General features: G+C 42.4%; 1 protein-coding gene across 8 annotated transcripts in view; it reads left to right on the plus strand.

Annotated features, from left to right (window-relative positions):
• myo9aa (myosin IXAa) overlaps positions 1–19,488 on the plus strand; it is a 318,790-nt gene that overhangs the window by 198,285 nt on the left and 101,017 nt on the right. For 7 of the 8 annotated variants that reach the window (XM_059640175.1, XM_059640177.1, XM_059640182.1 and 4 more), the window contains 2 exons: positions 9,574–9,693; positions 12,256–12,331. In XM_059640175.1, the coding sequence (XP_059496158.1) occupies positions 9,574–9,693; positions 12,256–12,331 (196 nt within the window). The remainder of the gene's footprint in view (positions 1–9,573; positions 9,694–12,255; positions 12,332–19,488) is intronic. The other variant, XM_059640180.1, reaches the window with a different exon arrangement.

The following is a 19,488-nucleotide window of genomic DNA, read 5'->3' on the forward strand; positions in this document are numbered from 1 at the left end:
ACTCTTAACAACCTCTGAAATGGCCTAACAACCTGCTCATTTGTGTCAATTACCACAAATATTCGACAAAGAAATGAACCCAGACAGACTACCTGGCATTGCCCTAGGCACCCAAAACAACAATTGCAGCAGCAGCCCTGATGATGCTCCAACGTCCTCCATTCTAACCACTAGAGGCTACTGCCAAAATTGGGAGAGCTGTCTCTCTGACTAGTCAGGCAACAGCCTGACATTGTCACAGAATTGCACTTTACAGTTCATGTTCCAGACATTATCTTCCCTGGATATGTTCTGTTCCACTGACAAGACAGACACAGCAGAAGTGGTGGGCACAGTTTTTTTTTGTTCACCCATGGGATGTGGGTATCTCTGGTGAGGCCAGAATTTATTGCCCATCGCAGAGGGCAGCCTAAAGTTAGCCACATTGCTGTGGGTCTGTAGTGACATGTAGGCCAGACCAGGTAATGATAATAGGTTTCCCTCCCTAAAGGACATTTAGTGAATCAGATGGGTTTTATCGACAATTGATGATGGTTTCATGGTCATCATTAGACCCTTAATTCCAGATTCCGTATTGAATTCAAATTCTACCATCTGGCATAGTAGGATTTGAATCTGGATCCCCAGAACATTAGCTGAGTTCTGAGTTAATAGTCTAGTATTTATGCAATTGGCCACTGCTTATTCAGAATTCAGACACCTCAGGCACCACATCAGGAAGCATCCACTGATGCTCATTAGCAGCAGTGTGTACTATCTGCAAGATGCACTGCAGAAATTCAACAAAGCACCTTCCAAACTGAAGACCACTTCAGTCGAGAGAGACAAGGGCAGCAGAGACATGGGAACATAAGCCCCTGCAAATTCCCCTCCAAGCCACTCACTATCCTGACTTGGAAATATATTGTAGTTCCTTCACTGTCAGTGGGTCAAAATCCTGGAATTCCCTCCTCAAGGGCATGTGGATCTATGAATAGGTCATGGACTGTAGCGATTCAAGAACACAGCCTACTGTCACCTTCTCAAGGACAACTAGGGACAGGCAATAAACACTGGCCAGCCATTAGTGCTTATGTCCCACGAGTGAATAAAGCAAAAATGTTGAAAGATTCTAATAGAATCTGGTCAGTATTGAATATGTTCCATAACCAATTCCTAATGATATAAATGCTTTTGGCCTCAATTTGCTTATTCTTTTAGACACTGAAGGCTGTCATTTCTTTCATAAGGCATTGCTTATAGAACTGCAATGCAAGCTTTTGTTTATGGGATTCTGCAATCAAGCTGAAACAACTAAATTTTACACGTGTTTTAACTAGTCTTTTAATATAACAGCTTTAGAGTTCAGGCAGTGGAATGTTGACAGAGACAAAATCACAATACTTTGTAAAGATAAGAAAAATAGTAAGTGCTGCAAATCTAAAATAAAAGCTAGAAAAGTGCAATAGGTCTTTTAACATCTGGCCAGAAAAAGAAAAAAGCTATGTTTTTACAAAGGGTTACCTGGAATACATGACACAAGAGCAAGTTATTCAGCCCACTTGATGCATACCGCTCTTGAATTTCTTTTGCACCTCCCACTCGCGAACCATTCAACTACCCCTCCCATTCCTTAGACGACGTGTCCATCCTGGGCCTCTTGCAGTGCCATAATGATGCCACCCATAGCTTGCAGGAACTGCAACTCATATTCTGCTTGGGAACCCTGCAGCCCAATGGTAACAATGTGGATTTCACCAGCTTCAAAATCTCCCCTCCCCCCACTGCATCCAAAAACCAGCCTAGCTTGTCCCTGCCTCCCTAACCTGATCTTCCTCTCATCTATTCCCTCCTCCCACCTCAAGCCGCACCTCCATTTCCTACCTACCAACGTCAACCCGCCCACTTGACCTGTCCGTCCTCCCCGGACTGACCTATCCCCTCCCCACCTCTCCACCCATACTGACCTCTCCACCTATCTTCTCCTCTATCCATCTTCAGTCCGCCTCCCCCCTCCCTATTTATTTCAGAATCCTCTCCCCATCCTCCTTTTCTGATGAAGAGTGTAGGCCCGAAACGTCAGCTCTTGTGGTCCTAACATGCTGCTTGATCTGCTGTGTTATCCAGCTCCACGCTTTGTTATCTCGGATTCTCCAGCATCTGCAGTTCCCATTATCCCTGCACTCATCCTGTCTCCTGTAAGGAGTTTGATACTGCAGATATTGACAGATGTAACATCAGGAAACTATTTTTGGCAAGTAATGTACCTTAAAATGGGCAACTCATCTGATGTGTTAGATTAAAAGCTTACCGTTTATTTACTTACAGTTAACCTTAGCTTCCAATGCTTAAATTAGGCAGCAGTGTGTGTGCAATTTTCCCCCTCCCTTTGAAGAAATTTTTTTTAGAAATTGGAGAAGTTTTTTGAAGTAAAAATGGCAGTTATTCTTCACTTTCCATCAGTCCATTTTCTTCTTTCCTCTACTGTTTTCAGGTAAAGGGATGCGTGCTAAGTGGGAAGCTTACAGAAGTGTGATAACGAGATTTTAGAGTCGTCATGTTCCTGTTGGTGAAAAGTAAAGCTGGTAGGATTAGAGAACAATAGATGAATAAAGATATTGAGGTTCTAGTCAAGGATGAAAAAAATCAACTATTAGATATAGACAACTTGGTTCAAGTGAATCCTTTGAACAGTGTAAAGAGAGTAAGGGCACTCTTAGGGGGGAGATCAAGAAGGCAAAGCGATAGCCTTGGCATATAAGGTTAAAGATAATCCAAAGAGATTCTAAAAGTGCATTAAGAGCACGGGAGCAACTAGAGAGAGTAGGGACCCTTAACAATCAAAGGCGTCACCTTTATGTTGAACCTCAGGAGGTATGAGAGATATTAATTGAATATTTTGTGTCAGTTCTTACTGTGGAGAAAGAAATGGAGCCGAGAGAGCGGGGAAATTAATGTTTTGAAAGCAGTTCTTACTATAGGAGAGGAAATATTGGAGGTTTTAGAAAACACAAATGTGGATCAACCTCCAGGACTTGACTTTGTGTATCCCAGGATGAGGAAATTGCGAGGTCCCTCACAGAAATATTCGTATCATCTATAATTAAGGGTGATGTGCCGATTACTGGAGGGTGACTAATGGTGTACCTTTGTTTAAGAAGGGCTGTAAGGAGAAGCCTAGGAATTGTAGACCTGAGAGTCAGACTTCAGTGGTGTGTAAGTTGTTGAAAGTGATTCTGAAAGATAGGATTTATTTACATATGGGGAAGCAAGGAATGATTAGGGACAGTCAGCATGGTTTTATGCGAAGAAAATCATGTCTCACCGAACTGATTGAGTATTTTTAAGGAGGTAACCAAGATGATTGAGGACAGAGTGGCAGACTTTACTTAGACTTTAGTAAAGCCTTTGACAAGGTTCCGTATGGTAGCCTAATTTAAATCACATGAGATTCAGTGAGCTTGCCAGTTTATACAAAATTGGCTTAATGGCGAGAGACAGAGAGTGATGTTGAAGTGTTGTTTTTCTGACTGGAGGCCTGTGACTAGCAATGTTCCACAGGGATCAGTGCTGGGCCCACTTTTGTTTGTCATTTATATAAATGATTTAGATGACAACGTGGAAGCATGCTTAGTAAGTCCGTACATGACACCAAAATTGGTGACGTAGTGGGCAGTGAAGAAGGTGATCGAAGATTACAAAGGGACATTGATCAGTTGGATCAGTAGACTGAAGAGTGGCAGAAAGAGTTCAGTTTGGATAAATGTGAAGTATTGCGTTTTGTTACAACAAACAAGGGCAGGACTTATACAGTTAATGGTTGGGCCTTGGGTCATGTTATAGAAAGAGAGGCCTAGGGGTTCAGGTGCATAATTCTTTGAAGTTTGCATCATATATAGGTAGGGTGGTTAAGAAGGAGGTTAGTGCACTTGCTCAGACCTTTCACTATAGGAGTTGAAATGCTGTGTTGAGGTTGTACAGGACATTTGTGAGGCCACTTCTGGAGTATTGTGTCCAGATCTGGTTGCCCTGTTGTAGGAAGGATACTATTAAGCTAGAAAAGAGCATTACCAAGAAGTTACCAGGAATTGAGTGCTTGAGTTATAAGCAGAGGGTGGATAGCCTGGGACTTATTTCACTGGAGCATAAGAGGTTGAGTGGTGAACTTGTGGAGGCTTACAAAATCATGAGGGATGTGGGATCTTGTTCAATAATGACTGAAATCGGTGAGTGGTGAAAGTAACCTCTGTATTGAGCATCCGCAGAAGCACAGTTCAAGGCGGTGATGGAATCCAAAATACACTTTTACAGTCACTTCTTTATACCGAGTTTTTATGTGCATTAAAATTTTAGCATCATGGTGTCACATTGTTGTATCTACTGTACAAAAGTTTGCATGACATCTGTTCTGGGGAAGCAGGAAATGGTTTAAGCACTTGCTGATGAGATTAGAATGGCTGTCCAATGTGAACTTACAAAATCAAGAGGTGTTAGTCTTTTTGTCTTTAAAGTTAGTAATGTTAGTAAAAATACTAGATCTGTATGATCTAAATAAATGAGAAATTATGTGTGTACTAAATAAAAGTATAGATGATATGAAACTGATCTCCCACTGCTGGGTTGTGAGATTTCATTTACTATTGCTGTTTTTACACATTCAATCAGGCAGTTTTCACAGAACATAAGTTGTGGAGCTGGATGAACTCAGCAGGCCAAGCAGCATGTTAGGAGCATAAAAGCTGACGTTTCGGGCTTAGACCCTTTCTCTGATGAAGGGTCTAGGCCCAAAACGTCAGCTTTTGTGCTCCTGAGATGCTGCTTGGCCTGCTGTGTTCATTCAGCTCCACACTTTGTTATCTCGGATTCTCAGCATCTGCAGTTCCCATTATCTCTGTTTCACAGAAGCACTGTTTTGATAGTAAGTTTCTTAAAGGCCCGATTTAATATGTATTTAAAAAGTTTGTACTAGTGGAGGAAACTGTTTGATGTTTTGTAGCCTATTCAGGCTCTGAGAGACGGTTGCTAAGGGCTAATTAATGTAATAATCTTTGCATTGTTTCAAGTGATTTATGGAGACACAGTGGTGAGAATGACAATTTTCTAAGTAGGTTATAGTATTAACACTTATTCAGGGGTAGCCTTTGATATAGAAACGGGTCTAAATGCTGCTTGCAGCAAGGGGTCATTAAGTATTGAAAGATGCAAAGAAACAGTAAGGAGTTGGAAGGGATCAGAGATAATGAGAACTGCAGATGCTGGAGAATTCCAAGATAATAAAATGTGAGGCTGGATGAACACAGCAGGCCAAGCAGCATCTCAGGAGCACAAAAGCTGACGTTTCGGGCCTAGACCCTTCATCAGAGAGGGGGATGGGGAGAGGGAACTGGAATAAATAGGGAGAGAGGGGGAGGCGGACCGAAGATGGAGAGTAAAGAAGATAGGTGGAGAGAGTATAGGTGGGGAGGTAGGGAGGGGATAGGTCAGTCCAGGGAAGACGGACAGGTCAAGGAGGTGGGATGAGGTTAGTAGGTAGCTGGGGGTGCGGCTTGGGGTGGGAGGAAGGGATGGGTGAGAGGAAGAACCGGTTAGGGAGGCAGAGACAGGTTGGACTGGTTTTGGGATGCAGTGGGTGGGGGGGAAGAGCTGGGCTGGTTGTGTGGTGCAGTGGGGGGAGGGGACGAACTGGGCTGGTTTAGGGATGCAGTAGGGGAAGGGGAGATTTTGAAACTGAGACTATCTCCATCTCAGGCAACCAGCTTGTAACTCATGTCCATTTCAAGCCCACCGACTCCCACAGCTACCTAGAATACACCTCCTCCCACCCACCCTCCTGCAAAAATTCCATCCCCTATTCCCAATTCCTCCGCCTCCGCCACATCTGCTCCCACGATAAGACATTCCACTCCCGCACATCCCAGATGTCCAAGTTCTTTAAGGACCGCAACTTTCCCCCCACAGTGATCGAGAACGCCCTTGACCGCGTCTCCCGTATTACCCGCAACACATCCCTCACACCCCGCCCCCGCCACAACCGCCCTAAGAGGATCCCCCTCGTTCTCACACACCACCCTACCAACCTCCGGATACAACGCATCATCCTCCGACACTTCCGCCATTTACAATCCGACCCCACCACCCAAGACATTTTTCCATCCCCTCCCCTGTCTGCTTTCCGGAGAGACCACTCTCTCCGTGACTCCCTTGTTCGCTCCACACTGCCCTCCAACCCCACCACACCCGGCACCTTCCCCTGCAACCGCAGGAAATGCTACACTTGTCCCCACACCTCCTCCCTCACCCCTATCCCAGGCCCCAAGATGACATTCCACATTAAGCAGAGGTTCACCTGCACATCTGCCAATGTGGTATACTGCATCCACTGTACCCGGTGTGGCTTCCTCTACATTGGGGAAACCAAGCGGAGGCTTGGGGACCGCTTTGCAGAACACCTCCGCTCAGTTCACAACAAACAACTGCACCTCCCAGTCGCAAACCATTTCCACTCCCCCTCCCATTCTCTAGATGACATGTCCATCATGGGCCTCCTGCACTGCCACAATGATGCCACCCGAAGGTTGCAGGAACAGCAACTCATATTCCGCTTGGGAACCCTGCAGCCATATGGTATCAATGTGGACTTCACCAGTTTCAAAATCTCCCCTTCCCCTACTGCATCCCTAAACCAGCCCAGTTCGTCCCCTCCCCCCACTGCACCACACAACCAGCCCAGTCCCCCCCCCCCCCCCCACTGCGTCCCAAAACCAGTCCAACCTGTCTCTGCCTCCCTAACCGGTTCTTCCTCTCACCCATCCCTTCCTCCCACCCCAAGCCGCACCCCCATCTACCTACTAACCTCATCCCACCTCCTTGACCTGTCCGCCTTCCCTGGACTGACCTATCCCCTCCCTACCTCCCCACCTATACTCTCTCCACCTATCTTCTTTACTCTCCATCTTCGGTCCGCCTCTCCCTATTTATTCCAGTTCCCTCTCCCCATCCCCCTCTCTGATGAAGGGTCTAGGCCCGAAACGTCAGCTTTTGTGCTCCTGAGATGCTGCTTGGCCTGCTGTGTTCATCCAGCCTCACATTTTATTATCTTGGAGTTGGAAGGGATGTTTTCTTTAACACTGTTTTATGAATGAATGAATAGAAACACGGTATAGTAAACATAGTGTGCTTGTGAGTGAGTTAGTAAAGAGAATCATAATACAATATCTTGCAGGGGTATAGCTAAGGTGAATGGCAGGTGTCTTTTCCCCAGGCTGGGGACTATTTTTCATTGTGCTAGGTAGTATCTGACTTTGTACATGACTTCAGTTTCGAAGTGCCAATGAATTGATCAGTGACTTATTGAGTATACATATGATGGTCCCCATAAATCTTCTAAATTCGTAAAGTGCAGGTTTCTCACTTGAGTGGCTTTGAGAAACATGTAGTTTGCTGCCAAACAAAGGCAATGATTTGTTCAACTATTTGATTTAATGCTAGGGTCTGGCATTCCACTGCTTCAGGAAATTAATGTAACTGTGGTGCTTGAGCACAACATTGTGTGTTACTCTCGTGTTTCTGTCATGTAGTGGTTATCATGTTCGCCTCACACACGAAAGGCCCCTGTTTTGAAGCCGGACAGGATCAGTGGTGCTCCTTTCACAGTTCCTTACTCAGAGAGTGGTTGGAGTGTGGAATGCATTGCCGGAGAGGGTAGAGGAGTCTGCCTAATCAGGGCATTTAAGTGGCTATTACATAGGCATATGGGTGATTTGTATAAGGTAGGGGCGGAGGTTAGGTAGACCTTAGGATTAGGGTAAAAGTTAGGCACAATGTCGCGGGCCGAAGGGCCTGTACTGTGCTGTACTGGTCTATGTTCTATGTTATAGGCTTTGTACGACAAAAAATCATTTGCCCAAGTGACATAGAATTCGCGGCAATTTAGAATAATACTTAAACTACCCATTATGTCATTTCACAAAGAAACCATCATAAAGTACGCTTTGGGAGAACAAAGACAGGTAATATAAAGTTTTAAATTGTACTGGTTAGTTTCTGTATACTGGGTGATGCATGTCTTGGTACCTTAAACCATGATATATGGGTGACTTTTAGCTATTTTGTTCCAGAGCCTAATTAATTTAAATGTTCTAATCCCACAAGCATTAAATTCCATCTAGTGGTGAAATATTTGAATTTGTATTACTTAAATTCATTTTATGAGGTCCGCATTCATTTTGAAAATATCATCTGCCAGTCTTTGGGATTTCTGCAATTTTAGATTGACCTATTTGTGTAAATTACAGTTTGTGAACAGTTTAGTGTTTGTGCTGATTTTATGTAGGCATTGGTTAGTTTTTTTCTCATTTTAATCAGTGCACTTCTAAATGTAGGAAAATGTGCTTGTTTTATAGGAAGACGCATCATCATGCTGTAGCAGCTGGTCTGCACTCTGAATTCACTGCCTAGTATAGTCTTGCTCTGTCTAGATCTAATCTTGGTAGAGAAGTAGAATGCTCTCTATATATCTTCCACTCTTGTATTGTAATCTCTCTCTTCTCTGTGCTGAAGATCAGCAAAATAAAATACCTTGTGAAAACTGATGTGTTTGCTTACTTTTCTTTATGAATAACCATTTGTTAATTTGAAGCTGTTGAAGGAAATAAAAGTGCCCTAGTGTGAAGGGTATGAACTTAATTCTGTAATTGGTAGTTTCTTTGGTATGAAATGAAACCGTTCCTAATAAGTTTTCATTATATTGCCCTCCTTCCGTCCATCTCCTGAAGAACCTGATTTGTATATAGTAATACAGTTCCAAAGGCGCAAGCAGCCCCTGTAACCCCACTGAGTAGCTGTTTCTCATTTGCAAACCCAGATAAATTTTAGTGGGCTCTTCAGCTGTGAGAGATGTCACGTTTCAGCTTATTCCGATCCTCAGCAGATATCCATGTATGCACTGTTGTTTTGGCTATATAAGTCAGATTCTGCTTGCTGTCATGATCTGCCATCTCCATTTAAGATTGTCTTATTGAGATCTGAAACCTTCTGGTGGTGATGACAACTGGATCAGTAGATGAAACAATGCATCAATAATAATTGAAGTTTATAATTTAAAATCCTTTTATTTCTTCTAGACTGTTTTCAGAGCAAATGCTGCTGTAATTTTGAGAACGCCCCTGTGGTGGCCTGATAAAATCTAAAAAGGATGAAACATTGTGAAAGTGAACTATTTGTATTTCTGGTTGTCGAATCAATTACTTAAAAGAAAAAGATGAATATATTTCATTGTTGATAATATTTTAATAAGTGCTGATTTTCTTTAATGAATATGCATAACTGCACTTTGTAAAATCTGTCTTTTTCTTGCATTGCCTTTTTTCTCTCTTGAAGCGCATACAAGCTTTCTACAATTCACTAACTCTTCATCTCTGAATTAGGAAGAAAAATGGTCTCATTTCCAACAAAAAAGAATCAATGATTAAATGTGTCTCACTGTAATTGTGATATTTAGTTTCTTGTAGAGGTTTCTCAGTCTTTCAAATTTCCATCTTTTATGAATATTTCTATCTTGTGTCTTTTTCTTTTGTTTTTATTATGCTTCCCAAGGGCATGATGATGCTGTTCCATTTCCGGTTTTGAAAAGTGTCGATAGTTTTAGCTTTCTGCATCACCCAGTTCATCAGAGGAGTTTAGAGATTCTCCAAAGGTGCAAGGAAGAGAAGTACAGTAAGGCTCCAAATCCAGCAATGTGTTCTCAAATTTATCTTAACCCATAGGAACTGGGAATCCAAGAGCATTCACTCAGTGCTGGTGGTCTTCATTAATTTTTTGAAAAGGTTCTGGAAGTTACTGGTATTGCCCGCTAGCTGAGGTTACAGTTTTGAGTTTTGCTAATCTGAGGGCGTGAGAGCAGTATGCCGGATTGATTTTGAAAATGATCCAACCATGTACTTGTGGCCACACCAGCTGTTCACAGTGGTTAATGAAGACCGCTGACTTGAAGCCAAACAACACCAAAGAATTCTGGGATGTTTGTGGCTTTTAAATCACACACTTTAAAGTATGCATATTATGTTTTTAAAAGAGAAGCATTGGTTAAGTAATCCAAATTTCTTACATATTCTGAACAATTTGCAGAGGATTAAATGAGAAACAGTTGCGATTTCTTTACCAGAATTTTTCAATGAACTTTACAACTGTATAAACTTCAAAATACCTTTACTGATTATTTTCAATTTCTTTGCACTGTATTCTTAAAGATAGCGTGAATACACATCCCACAGTTCTTTGGCTTTGTTGATAGAGTGAATGATGTTGGTCTCAATGTCCTCTGTGTCCATTTTTGCAGGTCTTCTTTCTGTGTGGTTACTAACACTAATTCTGCATGCTCTTAAGCTGATTCCCTGTTTGAGGACTAATAATTTCAGTTGGTCCTTTGAATCTAGTTACATAGCACCAATTTCAATTCAGCTGACAACATGAATATGAAATTGAAAACATTAAATGGGGAAGTTATGGCTGTTAGGTGATTAGCTTGTCATTTTGGAGACTCTTGACACCCTTACCTTCAGTTATATTTGTGTTTTAAGCAATTGTCTGTTCTAGGTTGGTTAGTTTGCAATTCAGACTGTTGCTATGATTCTTGTGGTACAGTGGTCCTGCTCCTATTCTGGGTCAGGAGATCCATGTTCAATTCCTATCTGCTCTTGAGGTGTGTGATAATATCTGAGCAAGTTGATTAGAAAATGCCCACAGAGTGCTGCTTTCCCATATTTGTAAGATCAGGGCTTTAAGTTCAATTGCTTTTGATTTAAATCTCATTGAAAATCCTAATGACACAAAAGACAGAACTAATAAAATATAAATTTCGTTCAAGGTCCTATTTTAAAACTTAGGTGCAGTCTGGTCTAAAACCTTGAGGATGTGAGAACGATGCACAAAATAGAGTATGATATCACAGTCAGAAGGTAACGTTTTAAGTCATCAAATTCATTCCAAGAACTAAAATAACTTTAATTTCAGAGGTACTGTTGAGTTTTGAAGCCGTATATTGTTAGTCTTGATAATTCAAAATACATTCCATTTGTATAGATCCACAGTTTCATAAAATTAAAATGAATTTCTCAGTTGAGATGGTACCACTGTCCACAAACTGTGATGGTCAAGCTATACTTCAGGGCAAATGATTGATTTTCTTTTCCTTGGTGAACTACTGGGACAAGATTAGTGTGTGTTGATTATTTGGAAAGGATAGATGTATTCATTTTGGGCAGGGGTGGCCATATGTTCGTTAGCAGAAAGAGGTTGCTTCTGATTTGATAACTCTTTTCCCATCAATTGTAAGCCAGTTTCTTTTGACGTTTGTCCAGAGAGCATAAGTTTGAATAAATAAGATAGGTATCCATGTTCAGCTGCCTTGAGTATTTGACGGTAAATGGATTCTAGAACATTCCCACTTCAAACACAAAATTTCAATATGTTAAGTAAGGATTATATGATGAAAGGTTTTGTTAAATTGGTAGCCAGAATTCTTGACCAAGTGCAGTGAGCTATTTGTGTTGATAAAATTGTTTAGATGGTTAATTGTACTCATTAACAGTTCAAATTTAACACAATTGATGCGTAGCACCCAATCCTTTGTGAATTATCCTTTATGCTAGCTATGCCAAGTTGAATTTGGTGGAGACCCTGTGAGAACCTTGAATTTCTGGTGAAATGGACAGAAAATATAAATAAATAAGCCTCCTTGTATTCACTCAGAGCCTTAATTTTCTAAGTACAGTTGATAAATGGCAAATATATGATGCACCCTAAATATTTTTGTTGCTCCCTTTTGCTTCTGGTCTTATAACCACATTGATTTTTTTTCCCTAATATATTTGTAATGCTTGTTCAGCTTCCAGCCTTTGGCCTGTGCATTCTATAGGTTATGTATTAATTATAGAAAGGTACTGGCTGTGATTAACTCTTAAGAGGAATAATTCTTGTAATAGACTGGTTTATTATTCAGTAAGTCCTTATGATTTTTTTACAAGTCTGAGGACTGGATTTGATATCTCTCTTTGGCTTTCCGCTTTTGACAACGTCACTTATTCCACCCTGTTGTGGTCATAGCCATTGCCTTGTGTGGAGTGATTCTATACGGCACCTGCAGAGATTCTGTAGGAATACTTCAGGTTGTCCCTGCTAAACTGTCTGCAGCATGGTGCAACGCATGCATGTGCTTCGCTTTTGCTGCTTGTTTCTCTTTGATCATTTACTATTTTAGCACTTGTTTTGCTGTGATAGGTATTATGAGGAAAAGCCCCAGGATGCCATTATCTAACTTGCAAGGGACAAACACCATCAATGAAAAATCACCATGGTAAGTACTTGACTTTTATTTTCTTAAATATGATATGATCTTTTTAATGATAAAAAGTGCAAGTTGTTTTTAGATGCTTCAAACATTTTTTCATGTGAGCTACTGATGCAAAATGTTACAACATTTGCTAGAAAACTGTGGCTATATCCTGAGAAAGTGTCTTCCTGGTGTGCAGAATTTTAAAATATAATGTTTCAACTTCATGAAAATAAACTGCTAAGAGGTCTAAACTAAGAGTGCTAATCATAAGATTGGTTTAAGTGATAAAACTGTATCAAGGTAGTATCAGGAGAAAGAAGTAACAGAATCAGAATAATTTTGCTCCCAAAATGAGTTATTGATGATGGGTTGGATGCTGGCCCCTCAGCCCTGTTATCCAGATTAAAATCTGTTCTAGTGATAATGGGAACTGCAGATGCTGGAGAATCCAAGATAACAAAGTGTGGAGCTGGATGAACACAGCAGGCCAAGCAGCATCTCAGGAGCACAAAAGCTGACCTTTCGGGCCCAGACCCTTCTTCAGAGAGGGGGATGGGGAGAGGGTTCTGGAATAAATAGGGAGAGAGGGGGAGGCGGACCAAAGATGGAGAGAAAAGAAGATAGGTGGAGAGGAGAGTATAGGTCGGGAGGTAGGGAGGGAATAGGTTGGTTCAGGGAAGACGGACAGGTCAAGGAAGCGGTTTGAGGTTAGTAGGTAGGAAATGGAGGTGCGGCTTGAGGTGGGAGGAAGGGATGGATGAGAGGAAGAACAGGTTAGGGAGGCGGAGACAGGCTGGGCTGGTTTTGGGATGCAGTGGGTGGAGGGGACGAGCAGGCATCCCCTGTGATGCAGTGTGGGGAGGGGACGAACTGGGCTGGTTTTGGGATGCAGTAGGGGAAGGGGAGATTTTGAAGCTCGAGAAGTCCGCATTGATACCATTGGGCTGCAGGGTTCCCAAGCGGAATATGAGTTGCTGTTCCTGCAACCTTCGGGTGGCAACACTGTGGCACTGCAGGAGGCCCATGTCGTCTGAGGAATGGAAGGGGGAGTTAAAATGGTTCGCGACTGGGAGGCGCAATTTTTTATTGCGAACCGAGCTGAGGTGTTCTGCAAAGCGGTCCCCAAGCCTCCGCTTGGTTTCCCCAATGTAGAGGAAGCCACACTGGGTGCAGTGGATACAGTATACCACATTGGCAGATGTGCAGGTGAACATCTGCTTAATATGGAAAGCCATCTTTTTTAAACTTAATGTAAATTATTAATATCAATCTTTGTCTCATTCTGTTTGGTTTGATGTATGATCTACTGCAATTAACACTTAATACAGGTACTTGAATGGTTTGCAGGAATGTATTTGTGAGCTGCTGAGTTGAGTCATGGCTCCAGTAAATCCTTAGACATGATTTCCAAGCTAAAGGTGGGAAAGCACCATGAAAGCCCAAGTTTCTTCAAAAGTGTTGGGGCGATGATTCTTCACACCGGCCCAAACAGGGAATGGGTCAGTGGTGGAGCCATTTCTCGTTACCACACCTTCTGTGTTGTCATGGAACAGGCAAAGGATGATGACAAACTTCATGGTGCAACCACAGCGGAAAAGGATGTTCCATAGTACTTCCCGATTGATGATGTAAAGGCCTTTGTAAGGTCGAAGATGGCCATGTATAGGGATACGCTATTTTCTCTGCATTTCTCCTGCAGCTGTCACATGTTAACAGTTGTGTCCTTTGTGCCCCTCTATGGCCAAATGCGACACTATATCTCTCGAAGGATTTCTTCAATCTCAGGGAGGAGATGGTTGCAGAGAACCCTGGCGATGACTCCCCTGGAGTTACCACAGACGGATCAATTCCCTTTTTTGAAAATACTCATGACTGTGGTGTCTTGGAGCCCTCCTAGAGTTGCACTCCTCCTTCCAGATAAGATGACAAGCACACAGTTGATGTAGGAGCCCTTTGCTTCTACACTTCAGTGCCTCAGTGGGATACCATCTGCTCTAGCAGCCTTGTTTTTTTTTAATGTGGTGGACGGCCTTCTCTACTTTGTGCAAAGTTGGGGTGTTGCTGAACTCATGACGTGTAGTATGCTGTGGGATGTGTTCAAGAACGTTCGGATCAATGACAGAAGCCTGTTTGAGGAGGTCTCTGAAGGGGTCCCCCCCTTGCTTTTTGATGATATTTTTTAATCTTTGATGAGGGTAACTCCGTCCTTGGCCAGCAATGGTCAGGGGCACTAGATATTTGGTTCGTATGTAGTCTTGACAGCACAAGAGACCATGCATGGCTTGGCCATTGGCCATACATTAGCCCTCCAGCCCCTCTTCCACCTACCACCTGTTATTTGTGTCACAGGTTTATTCTTGTATCTCTACCTTCAGCCACCTGTGGGCCTACCTTTTCTCTTCCAAGTGCAGTTGTTGTTTTAGATTCAGAAATGCCACGTGGTTTTGGATTAATAGCTCCTGGGTCTCCTCATCATTCTCATGAAACCAATCTTGGTCTTTCCTGGTTGAGCGGCCAACTGAGTTTCTGAGGGCATCGATGGCGGTCCTACGGGCAGACGAGAGACTGTTGGGATCCCACGACACTGTTGCTGAGCTTTTCTAGGTTTGTGGAGAGGCGTCGGTTGTATGAGATTATTTTATTGAGTCCTCAGGTGCCTCAATATTGAAATTTTTGCGGTAGGGCTATATTTAAGTTGATCCTGGCTCAGATAAGGCAATGGTCCGTCCAGCAGTCGCTGGTTTCTGTTGTAGTGTGTGTGATTTTTAACAGCTTCCCAATCCCTCGATTTAGTGATGACATTGTCAAGGAGGTGCCAGTGTCTGGAGTGCAGCACCACGTTGTCTTTTATTTGTCCCTTTGGTGGAACAGTGTGTTAGTGATGACGAGGTTGTGTTCACGGCATTTTGTCAGGAGAAGGGTGCCATTGGACTTTTGCTTTACAACTCCCTCTTTACTGATTATATTGCGTCAATGCTGCATTTTTGCCAGCTCTGGTGTTGAAGTCACAGAGGACGATTAGATTGTCCACTGCAGGGACCCCTGAGAGAGATCGATTAAGGTTTGAGTTGAATTTCTTTGTCCTCAGCTGTTGCATATTCAAGAATGCTGTGACGTACTGGTTCCAAGCAAGGGATCACCACTACCTACTCTCCTGTCACACAATATCATCAGTTCCTGCTTCTGTTCATTAACTACATCTGGGTCAAAACCCTGGAACTCACTAGATAACGGCATTTCTGGGTATGTCTACATACCAAGGACTGCAGTGGTTCAAAGCCTGCTGTAACTTTCTTCATGTCGTTTAGGGATGGGCAATAAATACCTGACCCTGCCAATGATGCCTATAATCCTATGATTAAATAAAGAATGAACTACAAGCTCTCTTCTGACATTCTATGCTGTTCAGTCATCTTTTGTGCTTGTCAACCCAGGTAAAATGTATCTTCTGAAATCCAGTAAAAATCAATTTAAAAAAAACAGATATAATGCACTTTCATAAGTGACTGAATAGTAGGGAGGAACTAGAACATTTGATTTTCCTTTTGTCTGTTTCCAAATCCAGAGGCACTTGGGCCATTCCATCCCTACTGCTGTCTCCGGTGGGATCACTAAATAAGCGCAGGCTGAACTTGTGACCTCCTGGTGTATAAGGCTTACTACTTTAATCAACTGAGCCATTTAAGGCATATGTTATGCTCAGGCACATTGTGGCTATATGTGCATTTCTTGTAGGTAGTCATTGGGAGCCTGCTTTTGATATGAATCATCATCAAATTTGAAGTATTCCAGAGCAAAAAGGCATGAATAGCATGAACTTTATTGCCTTTAAGTCAATGTCTGATTAATGTTTATTAGTGTACATTTAATTTCACTACGTATAACTCAGCCATAGTAATATGTCTTGAGTAAAATTCTCAGCTTCACCCACTTACTCTTCAACTGAAAAAGAATTTCAAGCTTAGCATGACATTGAGGACTTTGAGAGCCAAAGAGATGAGCTCTTCCTCCATTGTCATTGCCTTACAGTCTCTTGTTTTACCAAGCATCTTTTCTTGTCTATTCATATTCAGAAGATTGTATCACCCACGTCCTCTCTCAGACTTTCTACAATCTTGATTCTTTCAGCGGAAAACTGTTGGCTTGAATTTAGCCACTATGAGATCTCTGCTCCCTTAACACATTGTAATGCCCTCCCACTGAATTTGCAGCACTTCATGTCCACAAACTGAATCCCAGCATTTTAATGAAAAATGCTAACAAGAATAACACTGTATATTTTGAGCAAATTGATCACTACCATACACAGATTAAATATCAACTCTCTCATTTGATCTCCTAAATCCTCCGACCATGATACTGCTCCTAAACATCCAACCGCTGTTTCCAGAACTTGCACTGATCTCAGCCCCTCTTAAGATCAGAGCTCCATAGCCTCCAACCCCAAGCACCCACCTCAGTGCAGTCCGGTTTATCTCCATCCCAAGATTCACACGCAGCCTCCCCTAGTAGACCCGTTTTACCCTGTTGTCAGCACGCAATTTTGGCTGTTTGTCACCTCATCTAGGGTCTTTATAACATTTGTGATTCTTCTTCACCTTCTGACATTTAAAATCTTGTAGATTCCTGGCCCTAACCATCATTTTCTCACTGAGGAAGTCTAATCCTTCTATCAAGTCTAATCTCTTTGGATCTCAGATATAACAGTGTGGAGCTAGAGAAACACAGCAGGTCAGGCAACATCAGAGGAGCAGGAACGTTGTTGTTTCGGGTCGGGACCCTTCTTCAGAAATGGGGAGAGGGGGAAAGGAGCTCAGAAATAGAGAGAGGAGGCGTGGAGCTGGGGAAGGTAGCTGGGATGGGGATTGGTCAGTGAGGTCGGAGTGGCAGATGGGTGGGAGAGAAGATGGACAGGTTGTTTCAGGTCAAGGAGGTGGGGATGAGAGGGAGGGTTGGTCATGGGATGAGGTCAGGTTTGGGGAGAATTTGAAACTAGTAACCACTCCTCCCTCTCATCCCTGTCAAGTCAAGGCAAACTTGGAGGTGGTGTTCCAATGCAGCTACTGTCGTTATCCAGTGGACACTGCAAGTTTGGTGTTTTTGAAGGAGCCTTAGAGAGCAACTGCAATGCATTTTGCATATGGTAGAAGGAATGAATGCATGTGTAAGATGATAGATCGGGTGCCAATCAAAGGGGCTGCTTTGTCCTGGATTGTGTCAAACCTGTTGTTGCCACACTCGTCTAAGCAAGTGGAGAGTAATCTATCGCATTGTTTGTGCACCACCTCTAAGTCAAGCTGAGTTGTTTCCACAGAATTCTCAACCTCTGACCTATACTTGTGACTGCAATATTTATATGGCTATTCCAGTTATGTTTCTGGCTAATGGAATGCCCAAGATATTATTATGGGGATTTCAGTGATGTTAATATTGCTGAATTTCACAGTGAGATGATTTGATTCTTCTTGGAGATGGTCATTGCTTGTTGGTTTGTTGTGAATGTTAGCCGCCACATATTAGCCCAAGTCTGATGTTATCCAGCTCTTGCTGCATGTGACTGGGCTGTTTCAGTATCTGAAGTGTTGTGAGTAGGACTGGACACTAATCATCAGAAAATATCCTGTCCCTTCTGCCCTGACCTTATCAGTAAGGAATGATTATTGATGAAGCAGAGAAAGATGGTTGGTTTTAGGACACTATCCAGAGGAATTCCTACTGTGCTGTCAGGGTACTTTCTAAATGGTATGAAGTTAAATGCAGTGGATGTTTGATTTGACTTATTACTGTCACATGTACTGGGATACAGTGAGAAGTATTGTTTTGCATGCTATCCAGGCAAATCACACCTTACCTCAGCACATCAGAGTAATAGAACAGAATATAGAATTTAGTGTATCAACTACAGACAAGGTGCAGAGAGAGATCAACTTTAACATGAGAGGTCCATTCAGAAGTCTGATAAAAGCAGCAAAGAAGCTGTTCTTGAATTTATTAGTATGCGTCTTCAAATTTTTGTATCTTCTGCCTAATGGAAGAGGTGGAAGAGACCATAAATTGGGTGCAAGGGCTCTTTAATTATGTTGGCTGCTTTCCCGAGGCAGCAGGATGTACAGAGGGAGCCAGTGGATGAAAGTCTTTGTGTGATGGTCTGGTCTGTGTTCATAATGCTGTAGTTTCTTGCAGTCTTGGGCAGAGCAGTTGCCATATCAAGCTGTGATGCATCCAGATAGGATGTTTTCTATGGTACATCTATAAAAATTGGTAAGACATGTTGTGGATATGTCAAATTTCGTTAGCCTTCTGAGGAACTAGAGGTGTTGTCTGAAGAGACTTAAGGTCCAGGTACATAGATTTTTAAAATGTTCCGAACAGGTGCAAAAAATAATCAAGGAAGCTAATAGAATGTTGGTCTTTATATCTGGAAGCCTGGACTACAAGGATGCACAAGTTATGCTGTAGTTAAACAAAAGTTGTTAGACCCCATTGAAGTACTGTGAGCAGTACACCTGAGGAATGATATAGTGGCCTTGAAGTAGGTAGGCAGTGGTGGGGATTTGTTTACAGGAATGATACTTGGACTTGGGTTAATTTGAAGAGGCCTATTTGTTTTAAAATTCAGAAAGTTAAGGGATGATCTGATCGAGGTCTTCAAGATATTAACAGGAAAAAATAGGGAGTAGATGATAACCTATTTCTGCTAGTTTGGGGATTTCAGAACTAGGGGTCATAATCTGAGAATTCGAGAGATTAGGAAGCACTACTGTGCGCAAATGATGATAGATATTTGGAACTTTTTTTCCGTAATCAGCAGTGGATGCAAGATTGTTTAAATTGTTTAAATCTGAGAGAGAAATTTTTGTTAAGCAACGGCATAGAACATAGAACAGTATAGCACGGTATAGGCCCTCATCCCACTATGTTGTGCTGAACTTTTACCCCAAACCTAAGGTCTATCTAACCTCCACCCCTACCTTATACTATCATCCGTATGCCTATCTAGTAGCTGCTTAAATGCCCCTAATGAGACCGACTCCACTACCCTCTCCGGCAATGCATTCTACGTGCCTACCACTCTGAGTAAAGAAACCACCTCTGATGTCTCCCCTATATCTACCTCCACTCACTTTAAAACTATGCCCCTTCATAATAGCTACCTCCCCCGCTAGGAAGAAGTCCCT

Source organism: Stegostoma tigrinum, chromosome 36 (assembly GCF_030684315.1).
Source record: "Stegostoma tigrinum isolate sSteTig4 chromosome 36, sSteTig4.hap1, whole genome shotgun sequence".
Classification (NCBI taxonomy): domain Eukaryota; kingdom Metazoa; phylum Chordata; class Chondrichthyes; order Orectolobiformes; family Stegostomatidae; genus Stegostoma; species Stegostoma tigrinum.